General features: G+C 34.7%; 1 protein-coding gene across 2 annotated transcripts; it reads left to right on the top strand.

Moving 5' to 3' along the window:
* Positions 1-893: 893 nt before the first annotated feature.
* Positions 894-5,618, top strand: LOC107916983 (GATA transcription factor 24). 2 transcript variants are annotated; one of them, XM_016846371.2, is made up of 10 exons: positions 894-1,602; positions 2,668-2,754; positions 2,838-2,971; positions 3,428-3,535; positions 3,618-3,732; positions 3,983-4,042; positions 4,141-4,206; positions 4,297-4,359; positions 4,945-5,022; positions 5,300-5,618. In XM_016846371.2, the coding sequence occupies exons 1-10, from the start codon at positions 1,309-1,311 to the stop codon at positions 5,363-5,365; spliced, it is 1,071 nt and encodes a 356-aa protein (XP_016701860.1). In that variant the 5' UTR covers positions 894-1,308; the 3' UTR covers positions 5,366-5,618. The 2 variants fall into 2 exon arrangements, with proteins under 2 accessions (XP_016701860.1, XP_016701859.1); XM_016846370.2 differs by having other exon boundaries at positions 945-1,602; positions 4,288-4,359.
* The last annotated feature ends 12,263 nt before the right edge of the window (positions 5,619-17,881 follow it).

Raw genomic sequence — 17,881 nt, 5'->3', positions numbered from 1 at the left:
TTTGTTAGCCTAGTAAAGACTCCAGTAAAACTAGAGTTATCAAGTGAAATATTGTAAATTCTAAGAAATAAGATTTTATAGAGTTTAAATCCCTTAGGACTCTCATATTGTAGATAGATATTAATCTCAACCGTTGATATAATTCGATATGTATCGTTGGATTTGGGGGAGCTCAACTATAAATAGAGGCCTTCCCCTCATTTCTAATTATTCCATTCATAGTTTTGAATATATTTGAAAGCATTTACTTAAACACTTGGTGTGCGCTATTTTTCTGTTCGTTCATGGCTTATTTCTCTTTCGAGTTTACTTTCGTCTTGTTTTTGGTGCCTTAGAGAATTTTGCAAGAATTCTCATTTTTTAAAAGTAAAGCTGAGTTAGGCGAATTTAAACCCAAAAAATCGCCTAAGGCTGCGCGATTTGTCAGACTAAAGTTCTAGCCCTGTGACATAAGAACTTGGTTATCACAAAATGCTAATTTACTTGTTTCTAGAATTCTAATGATATAAATGTAAGAGTTAATTTTTTAAATTGAGGAATGATAGTAGTGGTGGTGGAGGAAGTGGAAGAGGAAGGTAAATTTTGAGTATCAAATTGAGACCATTTGTTAATTTTAAGGGTTAATTTTTTAAAATTATGATTAAATCGATACAATATGTAAAAATTGAGGGCTAAATTTGTTATTATATTAATTTCTTAATTGCCACATCACCTTCCCGTCAAATATTTGGCGACACTTAATAGAAATGAATCAATAAAAAGTAATCTCGATTAATTTGGTGACCAAATTAAAAAATTTGATTGTTGCGTGAAAAAAAAAAAAAAGAAAGAAGGGGCGGCCACCTTTGGTGTCGTTTACATATTTTTACTCAAAAATTTCAGATGGTGATTGTAAGTTGGAGGGATACAAAGCGTATATAAAGTCCATAGTACCCCACTCTACCCCCAAACCAACTTATCCTCAACATCCGTACTCCCGTAAATACAACCCAATCAACATCCACCCCTTTCTTTTCATTTTTCTTATATCCGAATAAGTATTTATCTTCGAAGTTCCAAAATTGAGTTTGTCCAAGGAAACACCACTTCATTCTCGCCCCTGCAAATCTTATTATTGCTCAAGCTAAGAAATTCTTTATCCAGGGTTAGGGCTTATATAATTAAAGAACAGATAATAAAGGCCAATTTTGTGTTACCAGTAGTGACTACACGCATCGCATGGCTCTTCAATGAAACACCTCATAATCGTTACTTCGGGACTTCCATTTTCGGTACAGTTGGAACCCTGCGGCCTTTCTTTGTTTATATATGGCGGCTGCGAATCCACGGCCACTTCAGGTTCGTCCGTTTGAGGAGCACGCGCGAGGGACGATGCAGATCGACGACGACGATGGAGACTATGAAGATGACGCCATGGATGACGTGGAGGACGCGAATATCAACTCCGTCAATGTGGCGGAGCATGGAATGGGACTAATAGGCCGAGTTATTGGTGGCGGTGGCGCAGCTGGTGGAGGCGTTGTTAGGGCGTTGAGAACTAGCGAGCTTACTCTCTCCTTTGAAGGAGAAGTTTACGTGTTCCCTGCTGTTACATCTGAAAAGGTTTTTATCCTTTTTCACAAAAAAAATAAAAGTCTCTTTGGTAATATTTCTGGCAATAAAATAATTTATTTTCCTGCTATTCATCCTGTTTATTGCAAAGTAAATTTGAAATTGGGCCTTTAGATTTCTATGTTTCGGTTCTCGTATTTTAAAGTAATGTTTTGACGTCTGACATGAAACCAAGTTAACTGAAAAGACTAAAAAAAAAAATTAGACTTCCATGTTCCTAAAATTTATTGAATATGAAGGATAAAATGAGACGCCAAATTTGGTAAAAGTATGTAGAAGTTTTGATTAAAAGTTGGGTTGTGTTTTGCTTTTTTTACTTATAAAATGAGTAAATTAATTTTTATATCTTTGTTCAAGGTGTATATTAGTTTTTTCTATTAAAAATATCATGCATTTGTATAACGCTGACAAAATAATCAAATAGTGATATGTGTTACATCATCATGATGTACAAAGACTAATTTTTAATAGTAAAAGTAGATGAAATTTTTAATAAAAAAAACTAATTTGCTCTTTACTTAAACATAAGAGACTAATTTACTTATTTTTTGAGTAGAAAGACATAATACATGGGCTTTTATGGTACTTTTCCTAGTCAAGTTCATGTTTTAGGATGTAGGATTTAATTAATGAATTATTCCATAGTACAAAAGGACGTGGGTTCAAGGATGTTGAAGTACATTCATCCTACTATTTAACGATTGAAAAGAGAAGAGGTTATGAGTAATTCTAAACATTTAATAAAAGAAAAGTAACTTTGTTCGACAGATAAGGTATTTCATGTCTTAGGAGTCTCTGCATCCCCTGGACAAGGGTTATTTCAAGGCAAATGAAGAGTTGGAAGCATTAGTGAAACTAATAATCATTTACTATTTTACTATAGTTAATCTAGTGAACTTTGTGCATTAGAGTTTTAACCACTCTTTTCTTTTGGAGCAAGTAATAAGTAACTTAGTTTTCTGTTATTTTCTTTAAATGGATTGAATAGTTTAGATTTTCTTCTCAAATTCCCCCCCTCTAAGTAAGCACGTGTGTTTGTTGGATTGTATGCAACAGGTGCAAGCTGTGCTGTTACTCCTGGGGGGTCGTCATATCCCCACTGGTGTTCCTTCAATTGAAGTACCGTTTGATCAAAATAACATGGTATGCTGATGTTAAAATAATTGTGTGTAATTATATTCCACTGTTGGTCTTTTGTTTTTGGTTTCGCATACTATATTCTGCAGGGTGTAGCTGATGTCTCAAAGCGCTCAAATCTTTCAAGACGAATAGCATCCTTGGTTAGGTTCCGTGAGAAAAGGAAAGAGAGATGTTTTGAAAAGAAAATTAGGTATACAGTACGGAAGGAGGCTGCACAAAGGTATGATTTTTTTTGGACTTATTTTGTTTAGACCTACAATTAACATTTTTAACATTTCAACATGCAATGCGAGTGTAGAAGTTAAAAGTGGAGATGGAAGAAGAGCCATAAACTAAAAAATTTTGATAGCAGTATAAAGGCTATAGCCATTTATTATAGGTTGCCACTGGGGGAAATGTGTTTAATACAGGGAGCAGTGGATCCTGTTTAAGTTTGAATTGTAGAAGCTTCATTCACTTATTCATGGTTCTCTGTCCTGAAAGGAACAGGCCTAAAGTAGGTTGAGAATTTGATTATTTTCCAGTGATACTGATAGAATTATGAGTTCAGAAGCGTCACTGTGAGGAGCCATTTATATTAGTATTAAATGCAATTACTGCTTTTCTGATGCATATGTACAAATGGTAGTGGTGCAGCTGATAATGCTGATGTAATCTTCTCGTTTTATAATTGTAGAATGCATCGCAAAAATGGGCAGTTTGCATCTGTAAAGGAAAGTACTAGTCCTTCAAGCTGGGATTCTTCTCATATTGGCTTTCAAGATGGTACTCGTCCAGAAACCGCGTGAGTTCCATTGTTACCTGATTCGTGGAAAATATTTATCATGATGAACTTTTTGAAGAATTCTGTCTTCAATGTGTTTTAGTATCCGGAGCTGTCAACATTGTGGTGTTAGTGAAAATAATACTCCAGCAATGCGTCGTGGCCCAGCTGGTCCAAGGACTTTGTGTAATGCTTGCGGGCTTATGTGGGCAAATAAGGTTTGTTTTACTCAGTTTTCAGTTATGCTTTCTTAAGAAGGATGCTTGCTTTCACTAGTATTTTCTACCTATCTTTTCAATTGAAAAGTTGATAGTGCATGCTTTTCTACATTGCTTTTCACATCATTTTTTGTACGTATCCACTCAGAGTAGTCATTGGAATGGTGCTAATATTGGTGATAGTTTTCAACTATCCGTTTTTCCTTTTTTGTGATTTATCATTTTCCATAACTTTTTGTTGAATATACAGGGAACACTTAGAGATCTTAGTAAAGGAGGAAGGAATATTTCCCTGGAGCAAAGTGAGCCTGTAAGTTTCACAGGAAATTTTCAACTTTACAAATGTTTTATATTTATTACTTGTTACTTTGGTCAAGATTGGTTGAATGAATTATAAAATGTACACAGGAAACACCGATTGAGGTCAAGCCTTCAATTGTAGAAGGGGACTTGTCCGCTAACCGGGATGAAAATGTACATACGTACTCTTCTCCTGTATTATAATCAAGCCTTTTCAGATGGTCGCTTGTTTCTTCCTTCTAACATGGTACGAAGTATATGCAGGGAAATCCTTCAAAGGATTTAACCAACAGATCTAATAATGCTTCTGTCAACCCAGATGAAGAAGTATGTTTTCAGATCCTAACATATCTTGAATTTACATGTTTTTGTATTGAAATAAAAATTTTAAACCAGTTTAAAAAAGAAAAAAAGTTCAATGAGCTACATGTGTTTCTTTTATCAGGACTTCAAAGGGAATTCTTTGAACATAATATGCTTTAAGATAAAGAGCATGAATCTCTCTTGTAGTAACTGAAAAGATGGCCTCTAATAACATCTAAGCACAATTTTAAGAGTAGATGGTTATCGTAGTTCATTTGTTTATCAATTCATGGTGGTTACTTTATCATATTTATTGACTTGGGGGTCAAACTCGTATCTGCCGCATCTTCTATGGATGGGTGCTATCTGTTGGAATGTATTTGATTGGACCATTCCTGCTGGGTAGGATTTATACTGTCTTAGGTTCTGAGAAGACATTCTTAGATGTTAAATCTTATAATTTGTGTTTTAGGTGGATTTTTATTTACATATTGAAGCAACTGATCAAAATTTAGCTGAAAAATCCCCAGAATTGAAATAAATTATTGATCCAGTCTTGATAGGTGATAAATTCTTTTTCTTAGTAACTTGAATTTCCACATGGTGCAGGATTTGCATGAAAGTGCAGAAGATCTTACGAACCCTTTGTCTATGGGGATTGCTCATTCTGCTGAAGATGATAAGCAGGTATACAGTTACTTCGCAAGGTTCATAATATTTAGTGTTCACTGCCCAACAACTTCTGTTTGAAGAAATAGTTTAAAAAATCTATACAATTCCTACAGCACCATGTAGTTTAGGCACAGTTCTGCCTTTAGAAGTTTGATCCGGAATTGGAACATTTGTCTTCTCTTCTGCCTTTAGGAAGAAATTTCGGATTATAAAATGATTCCAAAGAGGGGATCATATTGGTATGTTAGAGGTTGATATACAAGATCTCATAATTTTGTTTCGTGATCCGCAGGAACCTCCTGTTGAGCTTACAAATCCTTCAGATACTGAAATCGACATTCCTCCTAGTTTTGATTAGGAAGTTGCAGTTGGCTTTGCTCAAGTAGTTTAAAGAGATGTGGAGCATTAGACTCCCTTTACCGGGTCAGTTTCGCTCATGTCATCGAACTGCATACAGGTAAAAGTTTATGATGTTTATATGCATATTGTGAGCTACCATAGTCAGGAAACCAAATTGACATTAAAATCCTAAGTACAGTAATCAGCTGTTAACTGACTGGCCACTGCTTTCAGGATGACATTAGAAACTGGGAATGACCTGTTGATTTTAAGTTTCCTGCTTGAAATGCCTTTTACCTGTTTTTGCTTCTTAGGAATAGTTAATTTGGTAGGAATATTATTTTTTTCATGCATGTTTTAGTACATGGGTTAGCAATAAACTCAATTGATAATATTTAACCATTCCCCATGACTTATTTTTTAGCAAAAGGAAGGAACTATTTCTTATAAGAATTATTATTTATTTTTCTAAATTTAAGTTTAAATTTATACTAACAATTTGTTTTATGTCTAATATTTTAATATATACACAATAAATAAGTTTTTTTCTCAAATTATTACACTAATAATCAAACAAGGCATTAGTGGAATTGGAATCCACACTCCTTTGCCATGCAATTGATTAATCCCATATTACATATAAAACAGATATGGTCAATTATTACTGGATAAATGCATGTTTAAGATTTAGCAATATACAAAGTGGGGTGGAATTTTGTGTTGCCATGGAAGTAAGGCCATCAGTTGGGAATAAGGTGATTTAAATACCATCTTTTCACCACAAAAGAATGTCAAATTCAACAAAAGAAAAGCTTAAATTATATCCAACGCCTAAGATTATTAAAGCATCTCAAAGAGAAGAGTGGAAGTTTCACATTTATTTCTATTCCAAAAATATCTATACTATGAAAGTGTTGTCAGCAGTATTATGGCTGATCTTAACTCAGTTGAGAAAACTATAAAGAAATTGAGTAAATGATAAATTATTATTATTCACACAGAAGATGGCTTGGTTTGTGTTAGGTAAAAGTTAGGTTGTTGAAAACCGTATTTGTAAAACGCTACCAAGAAGGTTTCATATAAATATTGGATCTCTTTATATAAATACACAACCTTTAACCTTAACTTGTTCATTAAATCACACCAAATATTGTAGAACTCTACTCCTTCAATTTTTTTGTTTTTCTATGGTGTGGCATTGTCTATAGCGCTATATGGGATCTTGGCAAAAAAGTTTCTTTTTTAGTCTTGTTGAGTGTTTTTGTGAGTCTCTCCTTTCATGGAGCCCATTTTCCCTATTTATAAGATACGATTTCTGGATGTGATGGACTAGGATTAGATAGGCCCTCATGCATGCCCGCACGTATCCTACTCTAGGGTCAACCCGTGTCTCCTAGGTACGGGTTCACTTGCATGATGGTGCGAACCCATTAGTTGCAAACTCATGTAGGCTAACTGTATGGCTAACTATATACTTACTAAAATAAAAAGGGTCAGGTTGGTCGGATAACGGGTCGGTTATGGTGGACACCATAACAATTTGTCCCCCATGTTCGAAAAAGAGTTACAAAGTGGCTCTTCTAAGAACTTGTGGAAATGGGACATGGAATTTTGAAATGAAACTTGTTGGATACATGTCTTATATAAAACTGGTCATGTACGCCTTGCCACGTGGTGGATGGGTACAACCGTAGACATTCCATTGTTAAGGAAACAAACCGTCATATTTTGAATTTTTTTAAAATGACCTATACTCAACCCTCCAACCATTCAAATTTTGGATTTCTTACAAAAGAGGTACTATTGAAGAGGAAAATCGACATTCAAAGGTAAAACTCTAAAATTCCTAAATCATCATTCGCTTTAGCCTAGGTTTAGTAAGTCATCATGGTCAAAACCAAGGGAGGTGGCAAAAGTGGAGGTAGTAGTCGTGGTAGGTTTGATGATAATTATTTGAAATACATGGAAGATCGTGTGGTTAATGCCCATGTAGAGGCCAAAGCCTACCCTTGTACCACCAAATACGATGAGATGAATTGCCATCTAGCTGTTTGAGGGATTTAGTTACCCAATTTTGTGTACAAGTTTTCAATCGTTGAAAGGTGCGATGAGATTAAGTGATATCAATGAATATTTTCTACTTCCTCTACGTGTATTGGAAGCTGGTTTTCACTTTCCTTTTCACCCATTCTTCTACCACATTCTCGAGGAGCATGAGATAACTTTGAGGCAATTGTCTGGTTTCTCATGGTAGGTCGCGGTAACTTACTTCATAGATTGTTGTCATCAAGATGAAGCATCGCTATTATCTGTATTTCAAAATCTCTATTAGCTAAAGGCCTGTAATCGGGGAGGTTTGCTAGGTCATTTTTTTTTACTCCTCGTGAGGGCTGTGAGTCAATTATCTGCAACTAGTCATCCAACCTTCGTTTAAATCGCTCCAAGTACGTTCGAGTGAAGAATAGATTTGGGGATGGCTTTGAATTCCCTATCAAGTGGTCTATTCTTAGTAAGGTCGTTTGTGTGCGAAAGAGGCCTATTAAATGTGAAGTGGGTTGGGCTCAACTTTCAAGGCTGTATGGAGGTCGTGCATTGAAACTTGAAGAGGTGTTAATAGCGAGAAATGTGTTCTATTTCTACCTTCTAGATTTGAACCTTAATGGATAGCGACCCATTGATAATTTGAAAGGTGCAGAGACCGAATCGCTGTTGCCTGCAGAGTTCGCATGGCTACATGTTGCCATTAACGAACTCAAACTAATTCTTCTGGGAAAAAGGGTGGAATCTAGAAATTACTTTTATACATTTTGTAAATTAAAGCCTCATTCATGGTCTTCCAAGTCTACTGGGATTTAAGAAGGTAGTGTGAACACCCTTATAAATAATGTTGGTGCTGACGATAAACTTGTTGGTAATGTAGGCACAACTAAAGAATCTACACCATCAACCAAATCCACAAGTTTATCACGAGAGATTGCCACATACATAGACATACGATCTTTTATGCAAAATGTGCAACGTGCTCCTTCTAACACTTTTATCGGAGAAGGGAGTTGTACCACCTTTTACCTGTGTCTGAGGCCGGGACATGATATGATGCATTACCAGACTTAAACATACATAATCACATAAAATTAACAATAAAATTTTGTCCATATCAAAAACATTCATACATATGTATAACTTCCCTTAAACGAGCTTACGAGGCCCTATACACGCATCAAAGATGATTTGGGACTAAACAGGAAACTTTAAAAACTTCTGGAAAAACTTAGAAAATTTTATCATAAAACAAGGTCACACGCCCGTGTGGCTTGGGACATGCCTGTGTTCTCAGCTCATGTAACTCTCTGTTTATGATGTCATCACCAAATTAGGGGCACACGGCCGAAGCACATGCCTATTTCCCACACACGATCGTGTCTCAGCCTGTGTGACCAATTCGAAGTTAAAGTACAAGATGCAGAGAACACAAGGCCAGATTACACTCCCATGGGGGCAGGCCGTGTGTCACACACGGCTTAGACACACGCCTATGTGTCTACCCGTGTGGACAAATACAAGGCTATTTTTGAAGCCATTTGCCACCCATAGTTGTACACATACACTTATACATCTCTATAGCAATTAACATACTTAATTGAGTAATTATATATCTACAATCAAGGCTCAAGCATGGCATCCTCATAACAGCACATGCATGCACATGACATTTCTCTTATTCAAGTCTAAACTTACCAAAACACATATAATTAGGGGTGAGTATTTGATCGAGTCGAGTCTAATCGAGTCAAAAAATTTTGAATTAGTCGAGTTGATGGATCCTATTTTAGCTACAATTTGAATTACTTTCGAATTGGATCAAATTGAGTCAAGTCGAGTTGAGTTAACAAATCCTATTATTTATACTCAATGTTGTGTTTACATGAACTGATTATTTAACTAGTAAATGAAGTACAAAATCATTTAACTATATAGACAATATAATGGTTTTGACTTTTAACTTAATGAGTAAACATTTATAAAAACAACGTAGTTTTGCCTTTTAATTTAATGGTTTTGACTTTTAACTTTGAAAAAGGTAAACGTTTATCAAAACGGCGTTGTTTTGCCTTTTCTTATTCAGATTTTTAGATAAACTGAATTGTGTAATTCATATTTGAGTTAAACCGAAAAACTTAATTTTTTATTTGAGTTAATCCAAATAACTTGATTAACTCAAATAACTCGAACTATTTAATTCAAAATTTAAAAAATTTATCGAATTTTTTGAATCAAATCGGATTTTGCTCACCCCAACATATAATATATATAATTGGTTTACCTCCAATTTATCCATTTATATCATGATTATCAACATGCCAACAAATCTAATTTAAATCTTCAAGCATTCATGCCTTATAACAAAATCCACGTCTTCAAAGCATTGGCACATACATGTATACAAAATTTGATTTACGACCATTTAAGCTATATAAGCAAATTTGCATGGCTACCCACAACATCAATCTATTAACTATTACAAGCCAATACATTTGGCTAACTTATAAAGACATATTCACAAAGTGACTTAGTCCCTATACATGCCATAAACTTAAGAGAGTTGCATCCGTTCCAACATGATAACTTGATAGTGTGATGACATCTTCGGCAATCTCCAATCCGAGCTAGCAAAAATTAACCTATAAGAGATGGAAAAGGGAGGGGAGTGAGCTACAAAGCTTAGTAAGTTCATATGAAAATAATAAGAAATTTTATTAATATGTTGTTACCAAATTCTTACAACATGCTCTCAAGGTATCACAATTATAATTATATTAATCCACTATTTGATCAAATTCCAGTCAAGCTGTCTACTCGTGTCATAGACACTAAATTATTTATATCTGGAGCTATAGAGCTCTAATTTAAGATCCATTAATTTTCCTAAAACTAGACTCACATATATTCCTACCATAAAATTTTGAGAATTTTTGGTTTATCCAATTAGTACAGTTTATTCTTCAAAATTACCCCTTTTTCGCTGTTCAACAGTTCTGACCCCTCTTCGCTAAAAATTAATTATCTTCTCATACGGGATTCGAATGATATTCCCCTTTGTTTCTTTTGAAAATAAACTAATTAAAGAATCTAATCATATAAATTATAACCCATAATTATTTTTTTATAATTTTTATGATTTTCCAAAATCAGAACAGGGGATGCCGAAAACATTCTGACTCTGTCTCACGAAAATTTAAATATCTCATAACCTGATATTCTTTTTCTTATACCGTTTCTTCTATGTGAAACTAGGCTCAATAATATTTAATTCTATATTTTATTCAACCACTAACTAATTTTTATTATTTTTGGTGCATTTTCAAAGTCGGACTGCTACTACTGTCCAAAACTGTTTTAGTATAAAATAATGATATCTAAGTCAATAACACTTTTACCAATTATTCCAACCATCATGGTATAGATACATATCTTACTCATTCGTATCCTTACCAATAATGCATCATGAACTGAATTCACTTCACATGAGATATATGTACATACCTGTACTACTCGTAATACAGTCACATACCTCCTCGTTTTGAACGTACCTGTTGGATCATTTAGAATACCAATGGTTACTTGGAAATCTCATACATTTAGTATTGTTTCAATGCCATATTCCCGATATGGTCTTACATGAAATATCATATCGACGCCATATCCCCGACATAGTCTTATACGAAATCACATATCGAGGCCATATCTCAGATATGGTCTTATATGGAATCTTAATAACCTTATTGTTTTGAGATTTGTACCCTATTCATCTCTAAGATTCATTCGGGATTTCTCATTCATTGGAACTTCTTCATAATCATCATTGATAAATTTCATGGAAACAAATGTATAATTCATGCAATATCGAAATATAAAATACATAACATAAGGTAGTATCATTTACACGTGAACTTACCTCAATACCAAGGTTATCAAAAAGGGATCTAACCATCGATTCCTCGTTTTTCCCCCGTTCTAGGTTCGAATCTCAATTTTCTCGATCTATAATGTCACATTTAGTCTAATTATTATCCACATTATTCAATGTGGTCCAAATATCATATTTTAGCAAAATTATATTTTTTCCCTAAACTTTGTCATAATTACACTTTTGCCCTTACGCTCGTAAAATGAAATGCACTCAATTTCTTTGTTATCCAAGCCTATCCGAACCATTTTCATAACTATAGCATCTCAAAATCTTCATTGAAACACACTCTTATTACACATTTTATAACTTTCTCAAAACGGTCCCTTTGGACGTTTTCACCGCTTAACAAAAGATGTTTATCTAACACCTAACGTTCATTTTCTACCATTAAACATCAAAACACATGCATGTCATTCATGAGTAAATTTTTAGACATGAGCCCTAACTTAAAATAATAGTAGAAATAGGTAAATCGAGTTACGGGAACTTCAAAAATGTAAAGAACTTTGAAAACGGGGCTAGGGATCACTTACTATTGAGCTTGGAAGTTTGAAAAAAACCCTAGCCATGGCTTCCATGGGGGTTTCGGCTGGAGCAAGAAGATGAGGGCCAATTTTGGCTATTTTGGGTTTTTAATTCATTTATTTTCTAGATTACCTAAATGCCCCTAACTTAAAAATTGTTCATTTCACCTATCTCATGCCCATTTTTGTCCAACAAATGTCCAATGGTCCAATTAATATATAAAGACCTCTAATTTAAATTCCATAGGAACTTGACACCTTTAACATCTAGAACTCATATTTTGCACTTTTTTACGATTTAGTCCTTTTGACCAAATTAAGTGCCCAAATTAAGTGCCCAAATTAAGTGGTCCCGAAACCATTATTCTGATTAGGCCCGAAAATCAAGATATTACAAGAATGGTAGCACTCGGAAGAAGTAAATGACAATAACTGGGACTGTCAACATTGTTTTAAGTAGCTAGGATGGATGTAGTTCGCTGTTAAGGGAACTTCATCAGAAGAAAGGAAAGGATCGTGCGACTTTATCTGGAAATGTAACAAACATTATTGTAGTGACCACCGTTGCTATCCTTTCTCCACTAACATCTCTACCCTATTGCAGAATTTCCACCAAAAATACATTTGGTGTTGTCACCACTATTGTGCATGGTCTTTCGGGAGGTTCATTGAAGCTATTGGCTTTTGATGGTAAAACCAATACTTTGTTTCCTTGGCATGATCAGTTAAGTTTACAGAAATTTCCTTATTGTCTTTACTGAGGCGAGCAGAAAGTGGAAAGAATCAATGCCTTAGGAGGTTAAGGATTGTGTTTTCCCTTGTGCCTACCAAAAAATCATTATTAAAAGAGCTTATATTGTTTCTGCAAGTGGCTTTTGCTGAAACTGAAGTCATTAGTCTAGGGCCCACAGAAATTATGATAGAGGAGGAGGCTATTAAATTAGAGGTGGAGAATGACTATCAGTCCACCAAGGAGCCTTAAAGAGGGCTCACGAGCTATATAAAAAGTTAGAGGAAGATTATGATAATTTTGTGGAGTGCAATAAAAGGATAGATGAATTCCTCACTCTTTCAGAAGGAGCCAATGAGAAGTTAAATGAAGAAATTATGTTGATATAAGCTGAAAAGGTTGGTCTCCAGGAAACTATCAAAGCTATGGGTGAGAAACATACAACTGATATGGCTGACTCGTGAAAGCATCACGAGGAAGCCTTGGCGAAGTATCAGGAAGAAACAATGCAGAATTTTCAGGATTACCTACCAGAATTAAAGTCCAACATTTTGCTACATGTTCAAGTTATTGGAGGGCCTTTAGATGCTCGCAAGGTAAACTTCGATGCTTTGAGTCATCTTACAGATGCTTAACTTGGAATTGACATCCATTTTCCCTCGGGGCTTGTTTGGGAAGAGTCCGTTGAGGAGTGGAAGAACTTAAATAGATTTTTTCTTGTTGATAGTCGTGTTGAAACCAGTGTCGCCCCTATCATTGAATATAAAAAAGATGAAGATGAAAATAAAGAGGCAGAAGAGGAAGAGGACACTGTTAATCCTGATGATACGAGTGTAAACTCTTGATTTCATTTTTATGTATTTGTTGTACTTCTATCATTCCATTTTGAAATAAAAAAAGGCTCTATTTATGCCTTGAACATTTGGTTATTAACTATGGCTTTACTTTACTAAATTGTCTATTGAGTCATAATCTTAAATTAATAAGAAACAACAAAGCAAATTGTAATTGTATACCATCAAACTGCTCAACGTAATTGTGATCTCAAATTTGTAAGCTTTATAAAATATTAGAGGGTTTAAAACTTAAGAAAATTGTTTGTATGTAGTTGTGATTGTAAATCAGTTAACTCGTAAATCAGTTAACTCAAAATGAGTTGTTCATAATCATAAATCAATGAACTAAGTTGTGATCATAAATCAACGAGTTTTAAGAATATCAGTTGTGATCATAAATTAGTGAAATGTTTGAATGTAGTTGCGATTATAAATCGATGAACTTTAAGTGAAAGTTTATGATTATAAATTAATAAACTTAATCTATGATCGTAAATCAACGAGTTTTAACAATATCAGTTGTGATCGTAAATTAATGAACTATTTGAATGGAGTTGTGAACGTAAATCAGTGAACTCTAAGTGAACCGTTCATGATCGTAAATCAATGAACTTAAGCTGTGATCGTAAATCAACAAGCTTTAATATTATCAATTGTGATCGTAAATAGTCGAACTATTCAAATGGAGTTGCAATCGTAAATCAGTAACCTCTAAGTGAACTATTCATGATCGTAAATCAATGAACCTAACATGTGAACGTAAATCAACGAGCTTTAACAATATCAATTGTGATCGTAAATTAGTGAAATGTTTGAATAGAGTTGCAATCGTAAATTGGTGAACTCTAAGTGAATAGTTCATGATCGTAAATCAATGAACGTAAGCTATGAATATAAATCACTGAGCTTTGATAATATCAATTGTGATCATAAATCAGTGAACTGTTTGAATGTAGTTGCAATCGTAAATCAATGAACTCTATAACTTATCCAATACTTGGTAACAATAAACAAAAATTTGAACAATGACAAATTTATTAGAAATGAGGATGGATTGTTCATACATAGTATTTCTTCAAGTGACAAGCATTCTATGTGCGAGGCAAAACAGGACCATCCATATTTACTAACTTATAGGCTTCAAAACCTATTTTTTATATAAATTTGTAAGGCCCTTCCAAATTAGGAGCTGTGCGATACCGGCAAACTGCCCTCAGTGTTTCTTAAGACTAAGCCACCCACCTAGAATTGCTTGTTCTTCACCCTGGCGTTGTAATATCGGGCAACTTGTTGATGTTTCCATGAATTCATTGATAATATTTAAATTATGCCTTATAGCCTCTTAGTTGTCATCCTCATTAAAATGAGATGTCCTTTGTGATCGCAAGCCTATTTTAGCAGGGATTACTACTTCAACATCATAAACCAATGAAAATGTCATTTCTCCTGTTGCTGTATAAGAGGACATTCTTAAGGCATATATAATTCCTGACAATTCTTCAAGCTATGCACCTTTAGCATTGCCCACCTTTTTCTTTAAAGCTGCCAAGATTTTCTTGTTCATTGCTTCAACTTGGCTATTTGTTGGGGGATTTTCACAGAACTTTGGACAAGTGGTATCTGTGGGCCTATGCAGAAGTTCTTAAATTTTTCTTGAAATTGAGTTTTATTGTCTATTATGATTAGACGTGGGATGTCGAACCTACAAATAATAGACTTCCAGGCAAAAGTCTCAATCTGCCTCTCCATTATTGTAGCTAAGGCTTCGGCCTCTATCCATTTAGTAAAATAATCAACAGCTCTAACTATGAATTTCTTCTGAGTTGTGGCAATTTGAAATAGACCTAAGATGTCAATCACCCATGTTGAAAATGGCCAGAGACCAGATATAATTTGGAGAGGTTTGGCTCGTGATCGTTGTACTGGTGCATGTTTCTGGCAAGCATATCACAAGCGGGAACCAGCTCATGCATGTCGCTTTGTATGGTTGACCAATAATATCCATGCCTAAGAACCTTTTGGGATAGTAATCTACCTCCTAAATGATCGCCATATATCCCCTCATGTATTTCTCTCATGACATACTCAGTTTTGTTAGGGTTCAAAGATCTCAGCAGCGGTTGGAAGTAACCCTTTCTATACAAGACACCATCTAACATGATATATTTTTAAAGGAAACAGGTTCAATAACTTCTTCTGAACGAGACCTATGTAATTTTTATACATGAAAAATATATTAAATGTGTGTAACAGTTACGTACCTCGCTGCTTTATCTTGTACCTTAGCTAATTCTTTTTTGCTTATTTCTTTGCTTTCCCCATTGTAAAGCTTGTATGATATGAGTCATCCACGTTTGATCTTGTTGTACAGTGAATATATGTTTATCATCGCAACTGGAGGTGACTCTATGTTCTAATAGGATCTTCCCACTTTGCTTAATGAAGATGGAGGAGGCTAACTTAGATAAAGTATCAACCTTGGTATTCTCAACTTAGGACAATTGTTGAACTTTTTCCTTGTCAAATTGAGCAAGTAGTTCGCCAGCCATTGTGTGGTATCTCTTCAAACTAGGCTCTTTTACCTTGTACCACCTTATCATTTACTTCGCTACTAACTGGGAAACAATGAATATTACTAGCTCTCTTGCTTTCAATTGTCAAGCTAGTTATATCTCAAAATTAACACTTCATATTTTATTGCGTTGTTGGATGCTTGAAAGTAAAAAGATAGTCCATATTACTACTCATTCTAATTAGGGTTTATAAGAAAAACACATGCTCATAATCCTTTATTTACTGTTGAACCATCTAAATACACTGCCCAACATTTCGGCTTTGCAGTTTGGCTATTATGTTTAAAGAAATATTTTTTGTTGATTGTTCAATGGAAGTATGAAGCTTAGAGCTACAAAAGGCAAAAATCAGGTGAGCCTCTAAGTCGACTATTCTATGTAAGGTAGTATTTGCAATGTTTTTATAGATAATGGTCAGACTATGAATGCTAAATGAGTCGTGCATATATAGTTCGTGAAGAATCTAATAGGTTAAACATGAAAAAAATGTATGATAGTTTCAGTACGGTGTTAGAGCATGAAAGATCTGTTTAGTAAATCTGGGTTTGTCTCTGCGAAGTTGACTAAATGAATTCTTCGGGATTTTAAAAACGATTCATTAGAAGGAAAATTCCATGGCACCATATTGAGTAAGACCATAACTGGTGGGTTATGGCATCATATGGAAAGGTCTAAAGGGAGGTTATTACCTAATGAAGTTCTTTATGTGACCCAAGACGATGAGGGGCAAACTTCACGTAATGTGAGTCTAGCAAATCCCTATCATGAACACGTTAAAAAATGGAAACTTTTGTGGCAATCTATGAAATGGAAGCCTTTGTGGCAATCTGTGAAATGGGAGCCTTTGTGGTGATCATGGAAAAGAACGCCTTCGTGGCACATTCTAAAGAAAGGCCCTTGTGGCAATTATCTGAATGAAATACTTTTGTGGCGAACCTTGAAAGAGAAAAATGGTAAGTATCGTGAACACAGAAGGAATAGTACATATGGCAAACACTGAAGGAATAGTACATATGACGAACTTTGAAGGAATAGAACATATGGCGAACACTGAGAGAAAAAATTCCGTAAGAAATGTTGTGGCGTATCCTGCATTGTCTTAAGATATGGAAAAAGAAGATGGAAAGCACCGAAATATGTGGCGAATTCAAGGTATGAGTCAAACGGACTTGAAGATTAAGTCGATTAACAATACTTAGTTTGTATAGAACTTAGAATGATAATGGCTAAGAAACCTCGAAATGGGTTAAGTAAATAATGTAAGTAATGAATTAGTGAAGAGAAGGGTAAAACATGATTTCAAGGTTAGGTGTGATGTCTATGGTATGAAGAAGAAAAATACTCGCCAAAGTCAAGATGAAGAACGAAGAACAATGACATGACAATAAAATTCCTAGATACGTTGTATGGAGACAATACAAGTAAATTGAATCTAACTCACGAAGCTCTCATGAACTTACCTTTGTGTATACAAGTAATGAATCAGTGAAGAGAAGGATAAAACATGATTTCAAGGTTAGGTGTGATGTCTATGGTATAAAGAAGAAAGATACTCGCCAAAGTCAAGTTGAAGAACGAAGAACAATCACATGATAATGAAATTCCTAGATACGTTGTATGGAGACAATACAAGTAAATTGAGTCTAACTCACGAAGCTCTCATGAACTTACCTTTGTGTATTGTGCTACAGGTAAGCTGATTGAGTTTACGCCAGGAGAGACGACGCCAAGGCTACGCCAGAGGTGGCGGAACGAACTATTTTTTATACAGAACGTGTTGACAGAACAATTGTAGTCAGTATTATCACTAAAGGATTAAAACAAATAGAGCATTGTAATTAAGTTATGTTATTCGCTTGTAAGTCCTCGTTATTTAAAGTCTTGTACAATGGTTGTAATTA

This window comes from Gossypium hirsutum, chromosome A01, assembly GCF_007990345.1.
Source record: "Gossypium hirsutum isolate 1008001.06 chromosome A01, Gossypium_hirsutum_v2.1, whole genome shotgun sequence".
NCBI lineage: Eukaryota > Viridiplantae > Streptophyta > Magnoliopsida > Malvales > Malvaceae > Gossypium > Gossypium hirsutum.
This window is presented reverse-complemented; position numbering and strand designations above follow the sequence as displayed.

Excerpts from the sequence above, each read along its gene's own strand:
- LOC107916983 (XM_016846370.2), top strand. The coding sequence starts at position 1,309 with ATGGCGGCTGCGAATCCACGGCCACTTCAGGTTCGTCCGTTTGAGGAG. Across the intron at positions 1,603-2,667 it reads CTGCTGTTACATCTGAAAAG|GTGCAAGCTGTGCTGTTACT; the intron begins GTTTTTATCCTT and ends TGTATGCAACAG. Across the intron at positions 5,023-5,299 it reads CTGCTGAAGATGATAAGCAG|GAACCTCCTGTTGAGCTTAC; the intron begins GTATACAGTTAC and ends CGTGATCCGCAG.